Raw genomic sequence first — 24,680 nt, 5'->3', positions numbered from 1 at the left:
TTTCACCTGTACTTTGATATAGTTATCGGAGCAGCATATGTAACTGAGGTCGTGGGTGCACGAATTATCCCTGGACTCCTTTATGGCAGCGGCAACCGGAGCACTTCCGCTTTAAGAAAGTGACAGTAGGGAGGCTGGAGGAGCTGGTCAGGAACTGGCCAGGAGCGGACGGCAGCGAAGGAATCTCTAAACTTTTCCCAACGCACTCACCCGTGTTTGTCTTCACTCTCCCACTTCGCCTTCGCTTCGTCCCCGAGTGTGAAAATAGCCCCGGAGTTGCCTCGCTGAGCGATGAAGCGGATGCTCCTGACCGCTTGGAAGAAGGAAACTTGCGAGAGGAAAAACTTATGGAATGATGCCCGAGCGACTGCATCCCTCCCTCCAAAGTTCAGCTAAGGTGGCTAACGCTAGCTAGCCTAGGACTCAGCTCGCTAAGTCTGATGGGAAAAGTTTTGGTTAAACTTAAACTTTCTCTGTCATAACAAGTGGTAACAATTCGCCTAATATAGCGGAGAAGAGGGAGGGGGTATGTAACGTTAATCCATGTGGCAAAATGAGAGTTTTCATCCTCGGGTTGTTGTCCTAGCCAGGTTACACTATCAAGCTAATGATTTTTCTTTTTCTAGCTAAGTGGAGCTAGCTAACCTTAGCCTCTGTCATGTGTTAGCACCAGTCTCTCTCTCTCTCTCTCTCTCTCTCTGTGTGTGTGAGAAATGGCATGACAAACACCAGCTGACACTCCATCATGAAGTGACTGCAGTGTTTTTAGCGTTTCAGGAAGCTGCACCAACACAATAGTGTGTGAGCACTTGTTGGATGCTACTAGAGGAGATGTGAAGGGAGGAATAACCCTGATGACCATTGCATGACAGTAATGATACAGGATGTAGCTGCTGTTATTGTTATCACCCTGAGTTGTGTGTGTGTGTGTGGCTGTTGAAGTATCATAGGAATGGCTTGGGCAGACAGTGGACACATCTGGCAGCCTTAACAAGGAGCTCTGCTGACTCTGGACCACTTTGATCAACCGTGTGACTTCTGAAGAAGTTGGTTCGAGTGATGTGAGTGTTTTCAGCTTTTCACTCCAAGCCACTCACCTGTCTACCTTTGCACTTCTCCCACCATTTTTTTCTCCCCCTCCTCGATTTGGTCACATCCCTGCCTCTGCATCAAGACTTTCTTCAGGGAGTTTTACAGTTTGGGGCCGTCCGTCATCACTATCACCGCCGTTCGTCACGAGGGCCTGCATCTTGGATGAGGTGTGGAGTGCCATAATGAAGGTGACGGTGACGTTCGGGCAGACGGGTGTGGTGGTGCCCTGTAAGGAAGGGTGGACTGTGAGGGACCTCATCCAGCAAGCCACACAGAGATACAGAAAACTCCTGGAGCAGGTACCTTTCTTACGCTTGAACTGCGCTTCTCTTTACTTTTAGCTTCAAGGGAGAATTGACAGTGTTGTCAAATAGAACTGATTTTTTTTTTTTGGTGTAGCTGCTTCACATCCAAAGTTAGTTATCATTATTTAGAGGAAAAAAATTATAATTCTTTTCTCAATGCACAAATGTAATAGATACCTTTTGGAAGGATATTCAGCCTAAAAATGCAAATCAGCATGGTGGAGGTTTTGATTATTGTTGTTTTCCCAAAGACGTAAGAAATGACATACGGGGTATCGCTGTGAATGTTTATATTACAATTTAGTAGGACTGCTATTCAAAAAAGTGCCATGGTTTGAGAGTAACTCTCTACAGACACCTCTGCAGATACATCACTTTAAAAAGTAGTTCTGATGGATGTTTTTTTTTTTTTTTTATGGATGAGTGCCAATCATAATCATTCATTTTCACTGACACCAAATAGTCTCAAGAACCGTAACAAAAACATGAACATATGCAATTTTAACGCTGTTCCAATCTGACCTTTGAGTCATCAGTTAGCTACATTATTCATTGTCAGAAATAGTTTTGTAATAAAGTGTAATAATACGATTTTTATGAACTCCTGAAAGACTTGGAGAAGAGGCGAGATAACTTTTTATGAAACAGCACTTTCATATCATTTGAGGTTTTCCCTGAAGTCATGGAATAATAATCGAAAGCTCTGTCATTTTTATATCATGAAAGAACCATATGATTTTCACATCCCAAAGTCTTGGGAAATTAGACAAAGCCATGGAGGTCCAGTTCTCCATAATTGCTGCATAAAAAATTAAAGGCGTATCTGATCTGAATTGTGATGGTTTAGACAGGAGCAGGCCGGAGTCGTTTCCACTGTAGTTGGGAGAGTTTAATGCAAATGACTCACTCTTGTGATTCCTTCATGACTGCTGTTGATTCCCTGCTCTGCTCTCAGGGCAGGAACCCCGTGACCCCCATCAGGCGACCAAATCTTCTCAGTGACTCGCTTCATATTGGCTCCATTATTCAAAGAGCACACCAGTCATATAGATAGATGGCCTGAGTTGTGATTGAAGGGGGGCTGTCGAAGCTCTGTGTGTTTTGTTTATGCGAGACAGACACTGAGACATGGAGACTTGGGGATGCACCCGCATTTTCCACTCTACTCTTGTTTATCATCCTTTTCTTCTCGCGAGTAGATCGCCTCTTCACCTGCCGCACAGCTCTCCATGTAGCCAGAACCCTCGCTTCCCTTTCATTTGAACTTTTCTTCCTCTTTGAACACTTCCTCTTTCACCTCCTGTTCTTCTTTATGGTGAGAACTCTGTATCGTCTACAAGCAGAGATGAGAACTCCACATATTGAGTGTTTTAAGTCTCTAAATTAACGGGATTGATAACTGGGTGTGGGCAGGAGCAGCGCCTTCAGCTTTAGGTCCACTACACATTACTGTTTGTCCACTTTAAGTAGTGCTAGCTGAGTTTCTTACATTGGTCCAGTCATGATGAGAGCAAATGTAAGTTACCTTGTGATTTGAGTCATGATGAATTTTAATTTGAGTTTGACTTCAAAAATGCAAAAGAAAAGTTTAAGACACATCATGTTGCAGTTACGTTTATGTCTCAGGCCTAACACAACACATGCAGCAGCATGTTAGGTGTTATTAATATTCACTGAGAGACAGACTGAATGCTCCAGGTGTATTTTGCTGCAGCTGCGATGTGTGTAATGACGCACCTCCCTGCTCTATTGATTAGGTCTCCGAGTGTTTAAATACTCTGTTTCCTGTATGTGTGAATGGAATGCCTTGTTAAGCACACACTGTGTTTTCTGTCTCTCTTCCTACTCTCTCCCACACCTTTGTCAGCACTTCACAGTCTCCCTTTGTAAATTCTGTTTTTACTTCTCCTTCTGCCGTCATTCTTCCTGCTTTTTGATATTTTGGCCTTTTTCTCTTCTCCTTGTTTGTTGTTTGACATTTCAGATGCTCTCCTTCTGTTTGTGCTCACTTTTTCCCCTCCTCCTCTTTCACCTCCTTTAACCGACTCCCTCTGAACTTCTTTCTCCTCCCCCTTATTCCTCCTCTCTGACATGCAGAATACATATTCTTCTTAATTGCTTCATCTCAGCCCCTCGTCTCCCTTTGTATTTGTTTCTCTGTCTGTTTTTCTCATTCTCTTCCCATCACTCAGTCATTTGCCTGCAACACTAATCTGTTGTAGCTGTGTAATTATGGCTGTTAATGTGTTCTAGGATTAGAAAGCCAGGATATGTGTGTGTTGTAGAGCAGTCCAGTCCCTAATCCTCCCTCCCAGTGCTAGGCAAATCATAAATTGTCACAGAGACAGTTTTCTATCGGTCTCTCTCCCTCTTCCCCTCCTCCCTATCTCCTTCATCCATCCAATATGCTGCTTGTAAGATTTGAAAAAAAAAATCTTGTGTCTTCCAGTGTGCATCCACTGTAACTAACCAACTCCTGTTTATCAGCTGCTTTGTTAGGAGCTCCCACAGTGGTGCTTGAGAGGCGCTAACACTTAAAATAGGCATTAAATCTACGTTTCAGTGAGGGGATCCTTGAGGTTTAGTCTTCAGTTGAGTTTCAAAGAGGATTTATTTTGTGTTTTAGGTGCACTGATATTTATTTTCATTCTCACATTTTCACGGCCTAATTATTGGAAGTTGTATATCTCTTTTGTGCATGGAGCCGCAGGGGTGTAGAGGAGGCAAATGAGATGAGAAAGTGGAAGGCAAGAAGAGGGTGCTGACGTGTTTATATGTAGATTTGTTTTGTTATACCACTGCATCGAAAAGCCTCTTCTAAGTATTCTGTAGAGCTCATATAAAGCTCTCGTAAGTGGAAACTTATGTCCCGATTCACTAAATGGTGTATACAGACTTGAGTTTGGTCAACTTTTTTTTTTTAACATAACGAACGTACAACTTATTTACTGACTCTAAACTGTAAAGACATAGTTTAGTGGAGATAACTAATTTGAGATGAAGCTCAAGAAACGCAAGGAATACACCTAATTGCCAGATTTAGGGCTGTTGTCAACAGGGCTGAACAATATATTTAGCATCGTAATGTGCGCATGTGCAATAGTCACATAGCAGGAAGTGCAATGTCAGGTAAGGCAAATCAATGCAAAAACGTTATGCTGAAACTTTTTTGCTGCTTGATCCACAAGGAAGTCATGCACAGTTCTCACTTTCCACTGTGACTAATCTACAACAAAGGTCGGCCTAACATTACATAACTGTGTCCCTTTACCAGCTAACAGTGGGCTGATGGTATCATAATGTCGCCTGGATACTAGAGGCAGGTGTTCAGTCATGCGAGGTGGATTTTGAGTGTGTATATTGCAGTTTCTTAGCAGCACATTGTCTCGGTGCTGGTTGAAAGTTAAAAAGTTATTGATATGAGGCTGGTCCGCACACTAATATAGAAATGCTTCCACACACATTTTTACCATCCTCAGCCATGCCGCAAGGCCTGTTTATCTTCCACCATGCTTATTTACCTTTCATTTGAATGTCATCAGAGAAGGTAGATTATGTGTAAATAACACAAAGTTTATTAAGGAACATTTGTTGTTTTCCCAAAAACCTATTTTACGCATGTTTGGAATCATGATGTGAAACTGAAAGTGGACAAGTCCAAGCTGACAGACACTGAACCCCAACTTGCTCCTGAAGCAGCTTCTGTGTGTGAATGTGTGTGAAAGAATGGTCTCCTCCAACTTAGATTCCTCCTGAATGAATGAAGTGTGAATGGGCGAATGAGGATGTGATGTAAAAGCGCTTTGAGTAGTCGAAATGACCACAAAACTGCTATACAAATACAGACCATTTACCATTTCACTAGTGGTGAATTATAACATGCATAGATACATGAAAATAATTGGTTTAGAAGGTCTTTCTCCTAATGAAAGTAACACCAGCGATTGTCCGCCCAATTAAAATCACTAGTTACTAATGAGAGTTTGGTCAGACAAAGAGAATATAGATCAACCAATCGACCTACTGACCAAAAAACATTACTACATTACTACCACTAGTGTCGTTTTCGTTTTTTTAGAATGAAGACAGGCATCTTCTCTCATTTAAGGTGTTTTAATGTTTGTAAGAATAAAACATAAGCATGGCCATGGACTCAGTCTGTTCTCGGAAAACCACAGTCAGCAAGCTGTTAATCTGTAGCCAACAGATAGCAGAGTGAGCCCCGGGCTCTGTATAATGCATCAATTTGTAACATTCAGATATTGTGGATAGAATTGTGATTGGTTTAGACGAGGTAGGGGGGAGACCATGGTTTAGACTTGGCTCTCCCTTGTTGGTGCACAGGCTGGTCCCAGCCTCTTGGCATCACGACCTCCAATCCAGTAAAGCCGAACGTGGAAAAGGTTCCCTCCCTATTCTAGTCTCATATGTGATCATCCTTCAGTGCAACCTGTCCCTATTGTGTCTATCTTGTCTAGCCGCTACAATAGTGGCATCCAAAAGAGTATCTCTCGTCCTTGGAGCTCCCTGATATGGAGTTGTTAGTGTGGTGCATGTAAGCTGTGTGCCCTCTTACCAGACTTCTCTTTGCTCTCATGTGTCTAACCCTTCAGAACCTGGGGTCAGTGCTTGTATCCTGTCTTTAACATTATGAAGTTGGACAACTCTATAGCAGTACATTTAAAGCAATATGTGTCTGTCCCTGTAAATACAAAGCAGTGAATAAGGTACAAAATAAGGCACTATGAGTAATAACAATATGATCTCCACACATAATAGGGCACTTGGAATAGTAACACTATATTCTTCACTCTTGGAATAGTAACACTATGTTCGTCACAAATACTATATTCTCCACACTAGTCACAATATTGGTTGATATTTTTTTCATCCGACCCAGTCGGTCACTGCATTGGTAGGTCATTGGTAGGTAAGTCCAGTTTATGTAAGGTTTGTGTGTTAATTGATTACCTCTCTACTCATTAAAAGACTGTTTAAGTGCCCAGTAACTGTCCAGTAACACATTCCTTTCTCACAACAACTTGTGGACAATGTATTTATAACATATAAAACAGCTGACATAGGCAGAGTACAATGGACTAAGCCATCGACAGAAGTAGGGTTTGACTGGGATTAATGTAGCCAATGCTAAAGTAAAGTATCCCTTAATATTTGGCTCCAGCACAACCACTCAGAGGGGTTTGGGACAACCATGTAATATACAGAGTGCCAAGCTGAACGATGGGACTTCACTGTTCAAGTGAGAACTGTCTTCACACACTGAATGAGACACTGATTGATTGAGATCAGTCAGTCAGTGTGTCATTATTAGGTTAATTGTCATTCACCTCACTCAGTGCATCAGGGAGCACATGATCTGTAATTATTTGCTATAAAAACCAAGATGCAAAAACAGCTTGCTGACAGCTATAATGCAGAGCTGTAACTCTTGATGGATGAACACAGAGGCAAAGCAGAAATTGAGGTAGGGGAGGTGGGGAATGAAAGTAGTATCAATGAATAAATAAAACAAGAATATACAAGGTTCTTGTGGAAAGGTAGCAAGGAGGAAACTGATAAACCATTTTAAGAGATCAGAAGATGATGAATGTAAAGAGGGAGATAGCTGGCAGAGCAAGGCGAAGAGGAAGCGTGGCCGGAGAGGGAGGGCGGAGGGAGGAAAGTGGAGCTCGTTTTCACGGGGAGTTGTCAGGAAGTTATCAGCTCGTTAACAGACTTCTTAATTACCTTTGGCCAAACAGTCGTGTGTGGTTGTGTGTTAATGATTGCCTGTTTATGTGGTTTCAGTTTTAGTCTGCTGTATTCTGTGTAATAGTGAACTGGTCAATCACATCAGTATATTATATGCAATATATGTCTCTATGTCTAAATGTGTCATGTAGTGAAGAAACAAACTGTGAAACCAGTTGCGTTTTGTAAGCTGATGTCACGTACACGTGTGTGTGTGCTCGTGTAGATTGTACAGTGGATGTGAATCAAAGGGTTCCTGTGTATGTGGGTGTGTGCCTCACTTTCATTAGGCAGGGCAGGAATGCTGATGAGGCGTGGCCACCGAGCTGATAAAACCATAAAACATCCTGGCCCCACGCCAGAGCACAGGCAATTATTTCTGAGAGGGAGGGAGAGCCTGGGAGGAGACGCGTGCCACCTCCTCTGCTGACAAACCACAGGAGTGTGTGTTGATCCAGCCCGACACCCATTCTATTCTATTCTATTCTATTCTCCAAGTTATGTAGGGTGTAATGGTGCACATGCTTTTCCAATTTAGCTTGACAAGCCTGCCATAGATGGGTCATTGAAAGAATGAAGGTCCTCGCGTGCAGACCATTCTGGCTGATAAATTCTCATCATTGCTCACTGTTTTCCGTGCCACTTTAATTATGAAAGACGAAGCCGCTCACGAGACGAGTGTTAAAACATCAACACATCCAGATTTGTGAATTCTGACTAGTAGTTAAGATGCTAATGAAATCTGATTTTGAACCATCAAGATGGACTTAACATTAATTAGATGAGCGAAGAATCACCCTGAGCACAGCTTAAATTAAAATGCTGAAATGTTGACGTGCTAAGTATTGGTTACCATGGCATTACCAACAAATTGTCTTGTTTTGCTTTTCACAGAAGACAAGTGTTGTTACTTCAGGGTCACAATATAGGTCAAGGGACAATTTAATTCAAATTTTGGTATTTTTTTGACATCGGTGCCCCATTAGTATTCAGTGTCTTGACAAAATAAAACTTTGTTGCAATAATTCTTTCGTTACTGGCACGATTGACCCGCTTGATGAAATTGTGATAATTTCCCTCACTTTAGGCTTAGGACCTAAATATTGGAAATGTTTCTTTCTTTTTCATTCTCTTGCTGCGAGCAGCCACAGAGAGCGTTGCTGTGAGTGTGTAGAGTGGATGCCTTTCAGCACGACTGCATGAGCTCCAGAGTTCGCTCAAAGTGAACCCTGGATCGCTGTTTTGCGGTGTGCACAAATCCACTTCTTTGCACCGCCTCCAGTTTTGACAACAGCATGCTCTTGTGTCAACTGCCATACTAGAAAGGCTTACTGCTCAGAGATAAAGGATTATAGGCGAAGTGGGGGTTTACACACATACCTGACAACACTGAATAATGTCTATATAGTGTTTGAACGCAGGTGAGGTTTTACTACAGTCTAATATTAATTTCTAGGTCATGCCTTCAGAGTCAAGTACCAAAAATTGCTTAACATTATCTGCAATAGTATCAGGCAAAAACACTGTATTAGGCGCTAATCCCCTTGATTTTCAGATAAAATCAGTGTGTTGACAACGCTTATCTTTAGTCGTACAATATCTGAGTGTCCCTCTAGGTTTTTTAACTGCCATACTTGGAGGCACAGAGTTTCTGAAGTTCACAAAAAATATATAACACATTATCCACGCACTCCCCCTGAATATCAGATTAGATCAGTATGCTCGCAGCTCTTTATCTCTCTACTTCTCCATCTCTTGTCTCCGTAGCTCTGCGGCTTGTCTACTGTAACATGAGATCAAGGGAGGTGAAACAACTTTAAAACATATTTTGATTGGGATTCTAGTATTGTATGGGTTTCCAGTGTTGCTATTGGATTGCATGACATCACATTAGCAGCAAATGATTGAGTTTATGCCTAAAAACAACTAAAATGATTAATAATTACAATCAGTAGATTTTAGTCAATTGACCAATTGACTAATTGAAAATAATGCAGTTGCACTGCAAAAAATCAAAGAAAAGAAAAAGATTTACTACAGCCCAAGTAAAACATCACACTGCACAGAACCACTCTGAGCAGGCAAACTGCCCCGAGGCCCCAGATCCCCACGGTCCCTGAAAGCTCTCTTCTTTATGTTGTGCCAATTGGTCTTTTGTAATTTGATGAATTGCTTATTTCTTTGCAACTACGTGCCCCTAAAGCACAATATTAACTGAAATGAAAAGCGTAACGTATAGTCTGCTGTGTGAACTTCACTGCGGGTCAGCTGGGGCCCTCGTGACAGCCTACGGCTTTGATGTAAACATGACCACAGTTGGTTTTATTGACTGTTCTTGTGATGACTTAATGGTGTATTAGCTGGAATGTAATATTTAACTGTAAGCAAGCCAATGAAAATGTACTCTTAATGTTAGTGTGTTATGTATTAAGAATATACCTCATGGTAGAGTTTATCATTTCTTTTTGTCAACACATAGTCAGTTTGCACACACTGTTACACACTGTTAGTGTTGGGGTGATGGATTAAGGACTTGCCGTTAACAAGTAGACAAAATTCCAAACTTTTGGAACTCATTCTGAAGCATAAGCAGCACTTTTGTCTGTGAGATGTTATTTGCAAGTGCTGCAGGCAGAAAAAATAGCAAACAATTTACACAACACTCAAAAATTGACGTGTTGTCCTGGACTTAATATGCCCCAAAACCCTGATTGATGCTGCTCAAGGAAGATAAACACTGCGCAAAAAAAAAAAGAAATAAAACAATGTAAAAACAATGTTTGAAAATCTCGCTCTCATACATCAGGCCTGGGTGTCAGCCAAGTCAATGTTACAATGGAGTCATACAATGAATTCCAGCAGGAAGGGAGGGAGGGAGGGAGAGAGAGAGGAAGAGGGAGAGACAATTTAATAGTATAAACAGCCACAGTGTCTTGTGTAACAGTGATGGTTGAATGGTGGTTGGTTGTGTGACATAATAGAAAATAAATTTAGTTTTTTTTCTTTTATGGACCCAGGCTATATTTAACTTGGGAAAAATGCTTTGTCTTAAGTAAGCAAACTCAACCATGGTGATAAGTTATTTGTACATATCAGCTGGTACCAGGTTGCAGTGAAGAATAACTACACTCAAGATCAAACGCTGCATGTTATTTCGCTGTATGTTGAGTGTAAACAAGTGAACCATATGTCAGTCCACTTATCAATGAACCAAGGTATAATTAATGTATGGCAAACCAGTGTTTCCCTATAGAATAGGTGCACATTCACTTGCTTTGCTACACTCAGTAGTACACTCAGTGTACTTTAACATGTTTGTTTGAAGTGCTGTGTTATTTCCAACCCATTAGGAAATGTTGGATAACTGAGACTGACGTGACATATATACAAAACAGAACTTAAATGGTAAAATTACCAGCATTATTTCAAAACATGTGTGTGCCCAGCCTTATCGAACACAGTGGAGTTGCATGCCCTAAACTCCTATAGGACACAGCCTAGAAGCTTTAAACTTTTGGACTTGGTTACTGACAGTAAAAGGTATTTCCTCTGCTGGTGTGTTGATTTGTATTTAAGGAAGGTGAGAAAAGAAGATGCATCTCTAACCAGATCTCATGTAAATGTACGAAGACACAAATTTACACTATCAAATGATTTTAAAAGAGCAAGGTAAGTCAAGTCATTTATTGGAAAGTGCTTTGCAGCAGTGCCATGTTCAGTGAAGGAACTGGTATTGACATTGAGACTTGCAGTGATATCCAGGGACACAGGGCGCCGGGGTCTATCTTACCCTGTTCCTGATAGGAGTTTTTGAAAAGCATTGACAGGCACCTGACCCAGAAAGAGTGATTTAATGGAGCAGCACCCTGTAACGTTTTGAGTCACACCTTTCCTTAGGCTGTGTTGTGGTTTTGTACGTGCGCGTATGCGTGTGTGTGCGTGCCGGTGTGTGTGTGTGTGTGTTTTGTCACAATTTGTTGTTCAACAACCAGCTCTATGTAGTCAGCTGTCCAATGCAGTGTCGATGTCATTAATCACAGACCCAACACAGTGGAGAAAGGGAATGAGGGGGGGAGAGAGAGGAAGGGCCAGGCTGGAGTTGTAATCTGTGCAAGGCACCGAGGGAAAGATGGGGAAGGAGCAAGGAGGAGGGAAACAAAGAAGGGGGCAGAAACGGGTAGGGGCGAGTTCAAAAGAGGTGTGTAAATGAGGAGCAGCAGGAAGGAGTCGGTGACCACTACTGGAGGCCTTCTGCTGTGCGCGTTGGTTTCATCCTGTTTTAAGTCGCCATGAAAAAAACAAAACAGTAGAGTTGGAGTTTTTTTTATTGCTCGACAGAAAATAAACACTAGTTTACTTGTATTTTTTACATAAAGACACAAATTAATTATACTACTCAAAAAAGAGTTCATGCAATTATTGCTTTGTCATGTGTCCATAGGGGCAAATAAAACCATCGGAGAGTTTTTGAATTATCCTGCCATTCTGGCTGTGCCGTAGTGTAGTGCACTACACTAAACTACTTGTTATTTTCATTAAATTACAAATTTGTTTTTTTTTTTGCACCATCAACCAGTATTATCATCATTCAAAAAAAGTAGGCCTGGATCTATGGCTTGATTTGCCACTTCTTTGAATGCTGCAGCCAGCAGATACATACTGTAAGTGCATATACTATAAGTAAACTGGGAAGAGTGGTCACCAGGTATCGGGTTTATTCACAGACTGAGTTGTCGTTTTATGCTGACTGTGTCCTGTGTTATAGGAAGGAGATTTCCTGGTCCGGACTCACCACGTTGAATACTGTGATGGGGGCATTCTGGACCCTGATGATATACTCAGTGATCTGGTAGAAGACAAGGACAAGGTAAGAACCTCTAGAGGGAGCATGCAACGTTTTGCGTTTGCTCCTGCTTTTAATCTGATGAAGTAATTAAAGTTTTTTAGTTTTACTTCATTCAGTTTCACACCTTTTAATATGAAAAGACACACTGACAATTTTGAACAAGCATGTCAGCGGTTTTATGTGACTTTGAACTGACCACAAACAGTCATGTAACATTATCTTAATTCTTATCTTCTTCACCTGTGAGTTGAAACTAACACATGCGAGGTTAGGCTTTAATAGCCTTTAATTAAAATGGGCCTGTTTCCTGAATGACCAGCCGTGAGTAGAGTAGACACAGACATGACTTACCAAATATCCATATCCATATCCATATTTGATTTATACCTATTAAGTAGTCGCGTAACGCTGTGTTTGTGCACAAGGGTGCTTGTGCTTGTGTGAGTGGGTATCTGTGCCTTGTATTTTGTATGTATATGGATTTGTGTGTGTGTGTGTGTGTGTGTGTGTGTGTGTTCACACTAGAGTATTGAGCTGCAGTGGCCTATAAGCCACTCCCTTGGATAGAATATTGCTTCACAAGCAAAATTCAAAGGGAAAAGGTTTTAACTCGCCTTCAGCGTTAGGCAGTGTCATTACCGATTCACTTTTGGAGACTTTGCAAACTCAATCCATATATTCTCAGTTTTTCTTATTTTTCCCCTGAGGATCGTGTCATTTTTCATTTTCCCTTTGGAAAGTCTAGTCTTTTTCATAGCCTCTGATAGACTGTGGCATTATTAGAATGTGATTAATGGCCCATATTAATGGCTATATGAACCATGGCTTAGGACCTTAAATGAATCTTAAACCTGCTCTTGGTGGCTCTGAACATTAAAACAGTATCAACATGTTTTAATGAGCCCGTGTCTTATGGTGAACTGAATTTTTCATTTAGGTCACAGCTTTTAAAAGTTGAAGAACCCACTGGTTAGAAAATGTAATGTACAGTACATTTCCCTGTCCTCGGCTCATACTGTATGCCTTTAAGGATGTTTAAATACTGCAGGGGTTGTTGGAGATTCTTTGAACTAATTAAGAACAAAGTTGCATTAGTTGACATTATCTCTTGGGGCTGTAAGAACCTTTGGGAAGAACTGAATTGATCTCTCTCTCTAAACAGGACTCAAGCCTCTGCTCATGTGAAAATAGCCATCCTGTGGTTTAAATCCTGTCTTTAAGATGCTGTGACCAAGATTATTTTGCTTGTGTGAGCTAAATGAAACATATTTATAATCTAATGCTATAAACAGTGTTTTGATAAGGTTAACAACAACATTTTTAGAATTTTGTATAGCCTAGATTGTTCTCTCTGCTGGATGAGTTTTTCTTTTTACATAACAGCTGCAGCACATTGGCTGTATGACTCAGTGACAGGAGCAGTAATAGAGTCAGGAGACCAGCAAGTGACCTAGGGGATTACTATTATGAGAGCCTGTTGCCATGGTTTTGTAGAGACTTAGAGACCAGCATGCACTAGTCCTGCTGTTGGTTAGCTGTCACTAGCTAGCTGCGTCACTCCAAAATTCCACAATGGAATGAAAAAAGTACCGTCAGTGGCATCTCCCCTCTTTTCTGCCAGCAGTCCCACAATGCAATGCCCCGTATTTTGTAGATGCAAATTAACAGCCGAGTGACACAATACATCCATGCATGAGCTGACAACGGTGCTCTGAGTCACCAGCGAGGGCAGCTCGACTGCTAAAAGCTACTGACTTAGTCCGTGACAATGGTGATTCATGATCAGTTCACCTTGGAAATTCGTTGAGGAAGCTTTCAGTCAAAGAGTTGACATCTAAAAAGGAGAAGTGCGTCAATCTGTCTAGACGTAAAGTGATGAGATAAGCATGGGATCATTTGAATTGCAGACCTGGTGTTAAAGCTGGTTCATCAGGTTTCTGTATCGAGAATGGAGTTCAAATGGCCGTATTGTAATGTGTGTGCAGCGTAGTGTGCTCACTGTCCACGGTTTTGCATTTTTTGTCTCAACTCTGTCCAGAACTCTCTTTCTTCATACTCACTCAAAAAGGATGGTTATGCTTTTTGTTAATATCCTTTGAAGGCAGTAAAACTCTGCAGCAGAGAAACCAAATATAAAAGCAACCGCATACCACAAAATACACATTTCAACAGTGGGATCAAATAAAGTGCCACACTCTAATACCCAAAAACACACACATACTGTGAGGCACAAAAAAACACACACACAGAAATAAACTCCACAGAATGATACCCTGCAATGCACACTTCTGAGCACCCGAGATTGCATATGAAATGAAAGTGTGAAATATTCATTGGATTCTGAAGCGAGGCTCTCATAGTATTACTGAGCTGAGATTAATAAATGGCTCATAATCCCAGATGAGTGTTTTACTGTAGGCAGACTCAAACTGCCTGGCTTTGGGTTTATAAGCACAAAGAAAACAGAGAAGATTTTTGAGGTCTGCTGAAGACAGAGGTCAGAGATACAGTTTCAAGCATCCATGGCTGAAATATAGTCAAACGGCACTTTTGAGAAAGAGAGCTCAAATTTATGAATGTTTGGAGTGTTTATGTAGCAACAGCGAGGAAATGTGGGCGTGTGTTCTTTAAAGATATGCATCTGTTCTGTCGCTATATTAGCGATTTCGCTAATATTTTGGCAAAGTCGTTGCAACCCATGACAAAGAAAAAAAAGCACCACAAAAGAAACCAAAGCATCTGTGATCAATCATCTTAATCGCCTGAGAAGAGCTACTACTTGTAGTCATGTTACCTTACTCATGGATACACTTTTTTTGTGGCTGTGGCAATGTGTTGCGACTTTTCTCACACTCACAACAAACCTGATGGACTAAGTCACAGACACTGGTTACACTGGGGCATTTAGGCTGTGGGTATACTAACCTAGTTTGTTAATTATTACTGTCACTAAAAGTAACTATATTAATTCATATAATCAAGTTTGTTTATCTCGAACTTGGATTGAATACAGCAATGGAAGAAATGGAAGAACTCAGGGGAGACAGATGACAACTGTAACAGTAAAACTGGTCTCAAACAGCTTAAAGTGTTATGCAAGCAAACAAAAGCACAGCGGCACAGCACGTTATACGAACACAGATATTTTGGGATGGTTATCGAAACTGTGTGAGGAATCAGAAATGTGTTTTGCCTTGGGGATCAGATCGTAGGTCACAGCCTGTGCCATGGCGTAAGTAGTGTACAGCTGGCATATATTATTTACACGCACAGACCTGGCTACAGGAGAGGGCAAATAAAGCCATTCATTACGTGGATAAAAACAACAACCTTCCCAAGGAAATTTTGTCGAGTGGCTGGACCCTCGACATGACCAAAGCCCACCTCAGAGAAAATGATTAAGCTATAGCAGGTTAGCAGGTGAAAAATAATACAGGGAAACTATTTGTGTGTGTGTGGTGTGCAAGTTTACCTTTAGACAACCACCACTCCCCCCTTCGCCACCTTTTTTCTCCATTACCCTAATGTCTCCCTTGCACGTTGTTTTTCAGGCCCACTTGCAGCTTTATGCCAAAGAAAATGAAAAGTAAGCAGGAAGTATGGATTCCCATCAGCATTTTCTCTGTAGCTGGAAGTGTAATTCCTAATGTATTTTTTCCATCTTGTAGGTATTGCAGAAACAGCCTTATAGAGACCAGGGTTTGTTTAAAAGGTTAGCTGGTAATGGAGAGAGAGGGGAGAAACACCTTTGCCTCGTATGATATTGATGTTTGCTGTGGGACATTAATAACACACACTCTTGATCAAACTCCCACTCAGAACACGCTCAGCATGCATCCCTTTGCACACATCACATAAATGTTCTTTTTCAAGCATGCACACTCATGATCACAGCAAGCATCCGTTTACAGTACCTTTCTCTTTTTTGTTTACTGTTACAGACAAGAAAAAAGTTTATTAGTATGTAGTATGTGCATTTGTGGGATCACATGTTTTAAGGAGAGTAGACTAATGGAAAAACCTACAATTAGTCATCGCACACTACTAAACAGCTCCAGTTGAACTTTGTCTTTTTAACACTTCAAGACACACACACACACACACACACACACACACACACACACACACACACACACACACACACACACACACACACACGCACACACACACACACACACACACACACACAGAACACAGAATGATGATCATATTATACTAAAAGTACACCATGGCACAAATAAATGACCAAAGGAATGCGTGTGATAGTTTTACAACATATAAGCACATGTTGCATGACATTGCATCATATCAATAACGCTCTGCAACAGATGGTATCTTCATGTGTTTCAGTCAGATATGTTAAGAAAAGCTGGGTGATGATGATGAGTTTGAAATCTCATTATTGAAAATAATAACAATATTTATTGTATTGCATTCTTATTGAGCTCTAAAGTGTGTATTTTAATGAGTGTTTTAACCTCAAGTTTCATGAAATGTATTATTATCATGTAGATACTATTATCTGCCTTTACCTGAACGACCTATTGGTTCTACTTGATCATGTGATGATGATTATTCATAATGAGGGAATGCACTTTTTCTTTTTTCTTTTTTCTATTGCCTGCTTCCACAGCATCATTATTGGTGACAGAGCATATGCACCCTTTTGTGTTTAAAGATGGATCCCGACATGTGTACCTAAATCTGTATCAGAAGAGGAAAGCAAGCAGATTGGTATACTCTTGTCCATTTTCAATAATTGATACTGCACTGCAGTATGTTGGAAACATTCTTGTATCCTTCCCCTGATATGCATTTGAATAACCATGTCACAGATTAATTCATTATGTTAACAAACCTGACATGAACATCTGGAGAAAGGAAAGCTTGTCAGATTTCAAATGTTCTGGGGAGAGAAGTTTAGTTCAATGCCACAATAGTGTGATGTTCTAGAGAAGTGTTTGTAAATTGCCTTGTTAATCCTGTTAAGATACCCTTTAAATGGATAGAAATTGAAGCATGTCTGGCTATTATACTGTCTGGCTGCCTGGCTGATGAGATGAAACAAACTTAAAAGGTCTGACTTGGAGATGTTGTATTGGTTGGTGGACTCAAGCCAATTCTAGGGGGTACATTGTGTGTATGTGTGTGTGTGTATGTATGTGCTAGTTTTCTAGTCAGCCAAAAGACAATCGGGCCAACAGTTCTTCCCTCATTAATATTTAAATAATGCTGTCATTATTTAAATAATGAGGGGGAGGGGCGCGTTGGCACACTAAAAATGCAATAAGGCTTTCAAATGAAGGCAAAGAAGATAAACTTTTCGTAAAGATAGACTTTATCTAACCATAAGAAAGGTGTGTCTGCGTTCTTGTATTACTTATTTGTCGGGCCCATAGTGTCTCGTGGGGACATTTAGGAGAAGAATGTTTTTCTTAACTAGGTTCCCCACAAAGTGTGTGTATTCTTCAATTTTCCTGAAACCAGTTCCTCTGATCGACTTCAGCTCTGGCAGGTGTACCTCTGAGGGCCCAGTGGAGTGCAGTGTCGAGTGTGTAGTTGTTGAGGTCAGCAGTTCTTTAGAAAACTGAAAACCTGGTCAAGCCAGTCGGACATTAGTGCGCGTCTATCCTTGCTCCTACGGTACCGGGGCTCGGAGCAGCCGAAAAGAGATCACATTTCAGCTGTAGACACACAGAATCCAAGTGACTGCTGCCTTGACCGCAGCGCAACACAGCTGCTAACAAGAGAAAATGTCACAAGCTGTGATGCTAATTTTCGCTATGTTAAAGTCCATTGACTAATGTCAAATACGTCGGCGATAAAAGTCTGCTATCTGTAAAGTTCTAGAAGAAGGATCTGTCTGTATATATTTGGATGTGCGTGTGTTTGTGCTCTTTGCTTGACAACCGTTCATCCGACCTGCTTGACACTTGGTGGGTGTATTGTTGAGGAACGAAGGGAGTGCGGTGTTGGATGAGCGGTTCTCCACAACACTGCAATCAGCAATACCAGGAGCCAAGCAATCAGCCCATTCTGAATAAGCACTACACCAGTATTTTAAAAAAGGGGAGGTTAAGTAAAAACTGCACATTGTGGCTGTAGCATGAGGCTGTTGCGCCCGACTGTCAGATTAGACTAAATCAAGAAAGTGATGTTTGTTTTAATTCTTATTTAATCCTTTAACAACTCTAATCCTACTTTGCAACAATCTGCGAGTTAAACCTAAATAATCTAAATAATTAAAGGCCACTGCTATACAAGAATCATTAACTAAGTAGCCAAATAATGCAGAAATGATTCAGATCAGGCTCCCTGTTATCTGAGCAAAGGGAAGGAAGGACCTGCTATTAGTCTGCAGTTTTCCACACCCATGATCATGAGAACTCTGCTGATTGGTGGTGAATAACAGAAGCTGCTGCTGCCAGCAGATGCAGCTCGTAAAACTGTTTGCCGTTCCGTCTAAGCACTGCCTTTGTAACTTATAGCTACATTAACATTAATGCTATATTTGCCAGATGTAATAGTTCTTGATACAAATTAATCAATTAAGGGTTTACAAAAATGTTCATTTAGCAAGTGTGAGTGAGAAATGATAATGTCAGGCTGCGGCACAATTTATTTAGACGCGCTCATACACAGACACAAGTAAACACACATGCAGAAGTAATTTGGCTGAGCTAATGCACGTGTTGCATCATTTACAGATTGATTTCTGTCATCACTGATTGTGTGAACTGGTAATAGCATTCGCAGTGGAGCTGGAATCTAATCTTTTAGACATTCATTATTATCATTTTAACTTTTTATAAGGCAATTAACCGTGGGGCTAATGGCAAATGGCTCCGCTTGGTTGAAAACACTTTTTTTCAAATTCAAATACAGTTTTTATTTTGTTTGGAATGTGCTGTAGCTAAATAATGTGATGTTTTGTGCCCTAGTGTCTTGCCATATGTCTGTGTGTGTGTGTGTGTGTATGCTTATGTTTGTAGCCTGTAGCTAGAGCAAGTGGAGCGCCACGATATTGGAAGTGACATGAACCAGAGAGCTAAATAAGGTGAGGTGAAGCAAAGGAGAAGAAACTATAAGGGCTGGGATTTGGGATGCTGGGGCTAGGAAGGCAGAGGGAATGTTATTTTGCCTTTATGTGGCTTTAAGACAGGCTTACAGTGCTTTTCAGCTTCGTTTTTCAGTTGTCTGTCTCATGCACGTCTGACAGAGCTGATACGCTTCTGTTTAAATCAATCCAACATTGTTAGGCAGTAAAAAGGCAGGTATGGCAACTTGAAGAAACGATTTGCCTCTTTTTTTTTGGAATAGTGACTAAGGTCTGACATTGTCAGCAGTGGGTAGAAAATGTTTAAGTGCCAAGGCACAGCGTTTGAAAGCCAAACACAGAAGATAAAGAAGTGTTTCCTAATCCTGGTCCTTGAGGCCCACTGCTCTGTAACATTCCTGTAGGTTAGGCGAAGAAACACAAGGAGAGTAAAGCACAGGTAGCAGTGGGTGGAATGTCCTTTGGTATTAAAAGAACTAAAAGATCCCCTAATACTGAGTCAGTCAATGATACAATAAGCTTGTAGTGAACAGTTTTTCCAGTTGTAACTGAGATCTGGCATGGCCCAAAGTGCAGAAAATGTTATGTTATTGTAATTAACATTTGGCATAGGCTGTGTTTGAAAATCCTTGGCTCCCTTTACCCCTCTGTCTTACAAACTATTTAAGCCTGCTCTCGAGCTTTCCAACCTTTTTAAGCATCCCTTTGTTTTACTGCCTCAACTCTTCATCCGGCTCTCCCACTACTGTACACGTCTGCCCCCGTCTCTTACTCCTTTCCCTTTCCATCTCCTTTCTTTCCCCTTCTCACCAGCTTAGCTCTGTCATTTCGAGAAGTAAAATACAAGACAGTCAGAATGAGGCAATTATGACACTGTTGGAAGGGTTATTATGTGTAATGCCCCATAATCATCCTCGACAGTGTTCATCATAAATGGCATGTACATTAAGCCTGTGCTGTATATACGTGGTAACGGACACACCAGCTTCAGCCTCCTTTTCTAAAATCACACGCACACACACACGCACACACACAAGTACACACACACACACACACAAGGCTCTTATACTGCAGCATGCTTAATAATCATGTTAGCATTGTGTAAAGTATTAATAAATGATCATTATTTGTTTGTAGCTTTGCCAGTATCATTAAGTCTTGCTGGCATTGTTTTCCTGCACTGGCTGAGTAACTTTTAATTTAGTATTCATTATAGGGTGGATTTCCATTCACTAGTCCAATAATAGTCATATTTTTATTTATTTGGCTTAAGGACGAGCTTTATTTAGATCAATTTAGCATGCTCCAGCAGTATTAATTCTATATTTAGGTGGAACTTTTTTGGCATTTTTCATATTGATAAACCAATTAGTTGGCATTTAAGTTTCACCACCCGTGTGTAGTCAGCCCTTCGTGCCCTTCTGTATGCATGCCTTTAAAAACCACTGAGAGTTTATCCCTCAGGTGATTTTTGTCTGTGAGTGGCTGCTCTGTTATCTCTAGCTTCCAGGGTTGACTGGGCTTGACCCTGGACTCAGTCCATCCAATGAAAGCTTTTCTATTCAAGAAGTGTGTTTTCTTTTGATATTTTACTTGGCCTGCACCTTCACTTTGCTATGATAATAGATTGTGGGTTAGATTATCCTAACCAATAAAAAAAACACGTCAATCACTCGCAGGTTTCAGTATGTCTCGTATCGGCGCTTGTGTGTGTGTGTGTGCTCCAGAGTTTCCGTCTGATAGCTAGCCTGAACCTGAATTAAGCTCTAAAATTTTGCTGGTGTTGACAGAAAATATTATTTTCGTGCTACATATCTCTGGAACTTGTTAGCCATTGTGTCTCAAAGTGTCTTTGTCCTTACATGTAGTCTAGTTTTTGTAAACATATAGAATCTCACCGATACCACTGAGTTGTCAGAGCCTGCTGTATTTCCTGCTAATCACATGTATCAATAGATCTTTCAGGGCAACTGAGTTCAGACATATTTTCCTTTTAAAGTGTGATGTCACCTTGCAAAGGTTAAGTGAATGAACAGGAAAGACAAACACACACATTCATCTGTTTCTCACCCACACACACAGTATAGTCATAGTAATCCTAACAGTATTCTGGCCACCTTTGCCCCTGCGGCCCTCCATGAAGTGGCCAGCTGGGGAGAATAATATTGACCTTCCACTAAAGAAAGCAGTGCAGCTTATTGCTTTCACACATCGCGCTGGGTTCGTTCGCTCGATGTCAAAGTGTGTGTTGAGGTGTGTGTGTGTGTACAAGTATAAGGAGAGGTGGGATATGTTTTCCACTGGTGTGTTTCTTGGGGTGTAACTTTTTGGGTTATGGAATAAGTGGGTCTGGTGGGAATTATCATTTGCGTGTCTTGGTCTGTTTTTTTTTTTCACACAACGCAAGTCACTACACTATCTTATGGACAGCGCAAGCTATGATTCAAATTAAAAAGTGAAAGAACTGAGGTTTAATCTGCTGAGAACAAGCTGAATACTCATATTACTTTCTCTTCAAATGCTGAAATTATTGTAACGTGATGTCATAAAAACACTGTAGGATGAAATGACATTGTAACATATAGAAACCCAAGGCTTCACTTCTGTCGCAGCTGGTTAGTTACTCTATTCATCGTCCTCTCTCATTAAATGTACGTGTGCCAACAGGAACCTGCTGTGTAGACTACGTCAAGCAAGTGGACACCATGGCGTAATGCTCTAAATGGAACACCACTGAACAAATATCAGCTTGTGTGCTTGTATGTTTGTGTGTGTGTGTGTGTGTGTGTGTGCGTATTGTTGTGCCAATCTCCTTTGGTTTACCATACGCTGCCATGTATGAACGTGCGTACTTGCTCGTCCTAGTCCTTCAAAAGGGTACAAGAGCCATAAATTGAGAATGAGATATAATTCCATTGTCATTTTCTTTATATAGCCTGACATTTTTCATTATATAGTAATCATATGTGTTCGTTTTCATTGATGGGTCTTCGTATGTGTGTGTGTGTGTGTGTGAGAAGGTGGTAGTCCTTGAGAAGGGTAGAGGGACCATAAACCTTATCTTTCTTTAGTAACTGAGATATCAGCTATCAGCCAAAATATGAATTATATTTGATGGGGCTATGGCCTCATTGGTAAATTGCGGTACACTGACACATACATCAGTCTACACTGACAGTCAACATTAACAGAGCACCCTTTACAATATATGTGCATACTGAGTTTCACTGAATTATCAGCTTTTAGTGATAAGTGATTTACTAGGTTATAGCTTCAGCATTGATTTACAGTGTCCACCTGTGTAATGAGTATCCTCTTCTGTATTTTTGATTTGGTAAAAGGGTATCTGTTCATGCTTGGGGGTTGAACAGGGATCCATTATGAAAGATAAAATATTAACCATGATTGTGTGAGTGTGTATGCATGTGTGGGAGCAAGGTAGTACCCTCTTTGATCCTAAATCTTATTCTCTTATTTGTCAGTAAACTGTAACAGGGGTTTTACTGTGTGTGTGTGTGTGTGTGTGTGCGCGCGCATGTTAGGCGTAGTTATTGGCGCGTGCAATGAGCTCTTTATATGTGTGTGCAATATCAATGAATCATCTGTCAAAATCCCGCTGACACCTGCCACCTCCATCTGTACGTCTTTCTCTTTCACACACAGACACACAGACACACAACACAACCCATCCGGAACACAATGACTTCAAACATAACCTTTAATGCTGCATAGCCTCATGTTACAGCCCTGTCATGTTTCACTTGATCACACATACAGATGGGTAATACAATATAACTGGTGTGGCACGTTTTGAATAGGTTCGTAACGTTCCATTAGTTTGATTGCTCGCAAGCTGTCACACATGATGGGTAGAAACAATAAAAACGGAATAGAGCAAAACTCAATTAAATGGCTGTTTTTATGTTGTAATTTAATGGTTTAATTTTAATATTGTTCATTTACAACACAAGTGACATGAGTAGATTGTTTCACTTAGACAAAGATGCATGGAGATGAAAATGCACGCAGAAAGAACCACACACACATATACTTGTGCTTCCACACGCACGCACTGCCGCACACACACACACACACACACACACACACACACACACACACACACACACACAGACACACTCTCTCTCTCTCTCTTCTAAAGCAGTGGAGTGGAATAATGGACAAGGCGATGGAATAGTAGGGAGATTTTATCATTCACACTCTCTTAACCACCAGCCATCTGCTAAATGCACGCATTCTTGTCTTTTTGTCTGTGGGCGTGTGTTGTGTATATACGTGCACGTGTACGGTGGCGCACACAGATGCGTATGAATGGATCAGCCTAATTCCTGGCAGGCTTGGACGAACACTCGTCATGTTAAACTGGCTGATACCATCAATTCATTGGTGCAGTCAGACAGAATTGTAATTCTTGCTTCTCAACCGCTAATTAATAGAATAGAAATAGACTAGATAGAAGAGAAAATAACCCAAACCATATGGTACATACTGGTAATATGTTAATATCTCAGAGTGCTATATCTGATGCAGTTAAATGCCATGTCAGCAGTGTTTGAGGTAATTAACCCAAACTGGAGCCAATGCTCGCTAAAATGTGTGTACAACAACCTGTAGCTGTACAGTTAATATGGTATTAATGCTTTGTATGTGTGCTATTGATGTATTGATTCTTGACTTGTTTTTTTCTCATACTGGTATTAATGAGCTGATAGCAAAAAGTAGAAAACTAAACCGAAAAGGAAGAACATTTTAAAAAGTTGACACAATAAAAAGTAATCTTTTCTTTCATTACATCTATTTCATTGTTAAATATTTGTCATATATCAAAGAATGAAAAATATCTTAACCTAAAAATTGCAGTGTCTACTACTACAGCCTTAAACCTTACATTGAAGCGAGGTTTTAAGATACACAATCTTTACCTTAAGAGTTTCCACTCAATGGACATTTTTCCTAAAGGTCACTCAGGCTTGGCTCATGTATCGTTATCTCTGTTACATAGAGAGGTTGCTCGTTATGACAGGATAAAGAGGAGACAACGGTGAGATGTCACCATAATGAACCTAAATGCTCCCTCTCACCTTCAACTCATCCTTGTGCTCTACCCATCCTCCACCTCAACTCTCCCTCTTTACAGCAGTTAATCCTCTCTACACTCATTCGCTCTCTGTCCTCTCCTCCTGCTCCTTCCTGGCTTGTTGTGCTGTCTTGGCCTCTCTCTTTCATATCTTTTCATTGAATGTAGCCTTTCTCTCTCCATGTCCTGAGACCTCTACCAGTACTCAGTAATGCCTCGGCCTCCACCTCTTTGCTTCCTCTCGCCCCCTTCATCCATTTCACCTTGCACGCTTTTCTTTCACCCTTTCCTCTAATGAATCCAATCATTTTTGAGTCACACCTTAGTGTGTGTGTGTTGACTCCTCATTTGTCAAAGGTACATATAGATGCGATCCAAACCTGATACATATGTTGACCCTCAGCCAGAAACCAGGGGGGGTTAATTGACTAATGGCGTTTGCAAGAGTGGGAGAGGATACTGGGAGGGGAGGAGGAGACAGAAAGCCAAAGAGAGAGGGAGGCCACAGGGACGAGAGCATTAAGGTGCAATTTG

General features: G+C 40.9%; 1 protein-coding gene across 2 annotated transcripts in view; it reads left to right on the top strand.

Annotated features, from left to right (window-relative positions):
• Positions 1-304: 304 nt before the first annotated feature.
• The window catches only part of pard3bb (par-3 family cell polarity regulator beta b), a 194,005-nt gene continuing 169,629 nt past the window's right edge, over positions 305-24,680 (top strand). For both annotated transcript variants that reach the window (XM_070837742.1, XM_070837740.1), the window contains exons 1-3: positions 305-397; positions 1,175-1,391; positions 11,914-12,015. In XM_070837742.1, coding sequence (XP_070693843.1) covers positions 1,275-1,391; positions 11,914-12,015 — 219 coding nt within the window. In that variant the 5' untranslated portion in view covers positions 305-397; positions 1,175-1,274. The remainder of the gene's footprint in view (positions 398-1,174; positions 1,392-11,913; positions 12,016-24,680) is intronic.

This window comes from Pempheris klunzingeri, chromosome 10 (genome assembly GCF_042242105.1).
Source record: "Pempheris klunzingeri isolate RE-2024b chromosome 10, fPemKlu1.hap1, whole genome shotgun sequence".
NCBI lineage: Eukaryota > Metazoa > Chordata > Actinopteri > Acropomatiformes > Pempheridae > Pempheris > Pempheris klunzingeri.
Note: the sequence above shows the minus strand (reverse complement) of the source record. Positions and strands in the feature narration are given on the sequence as shown.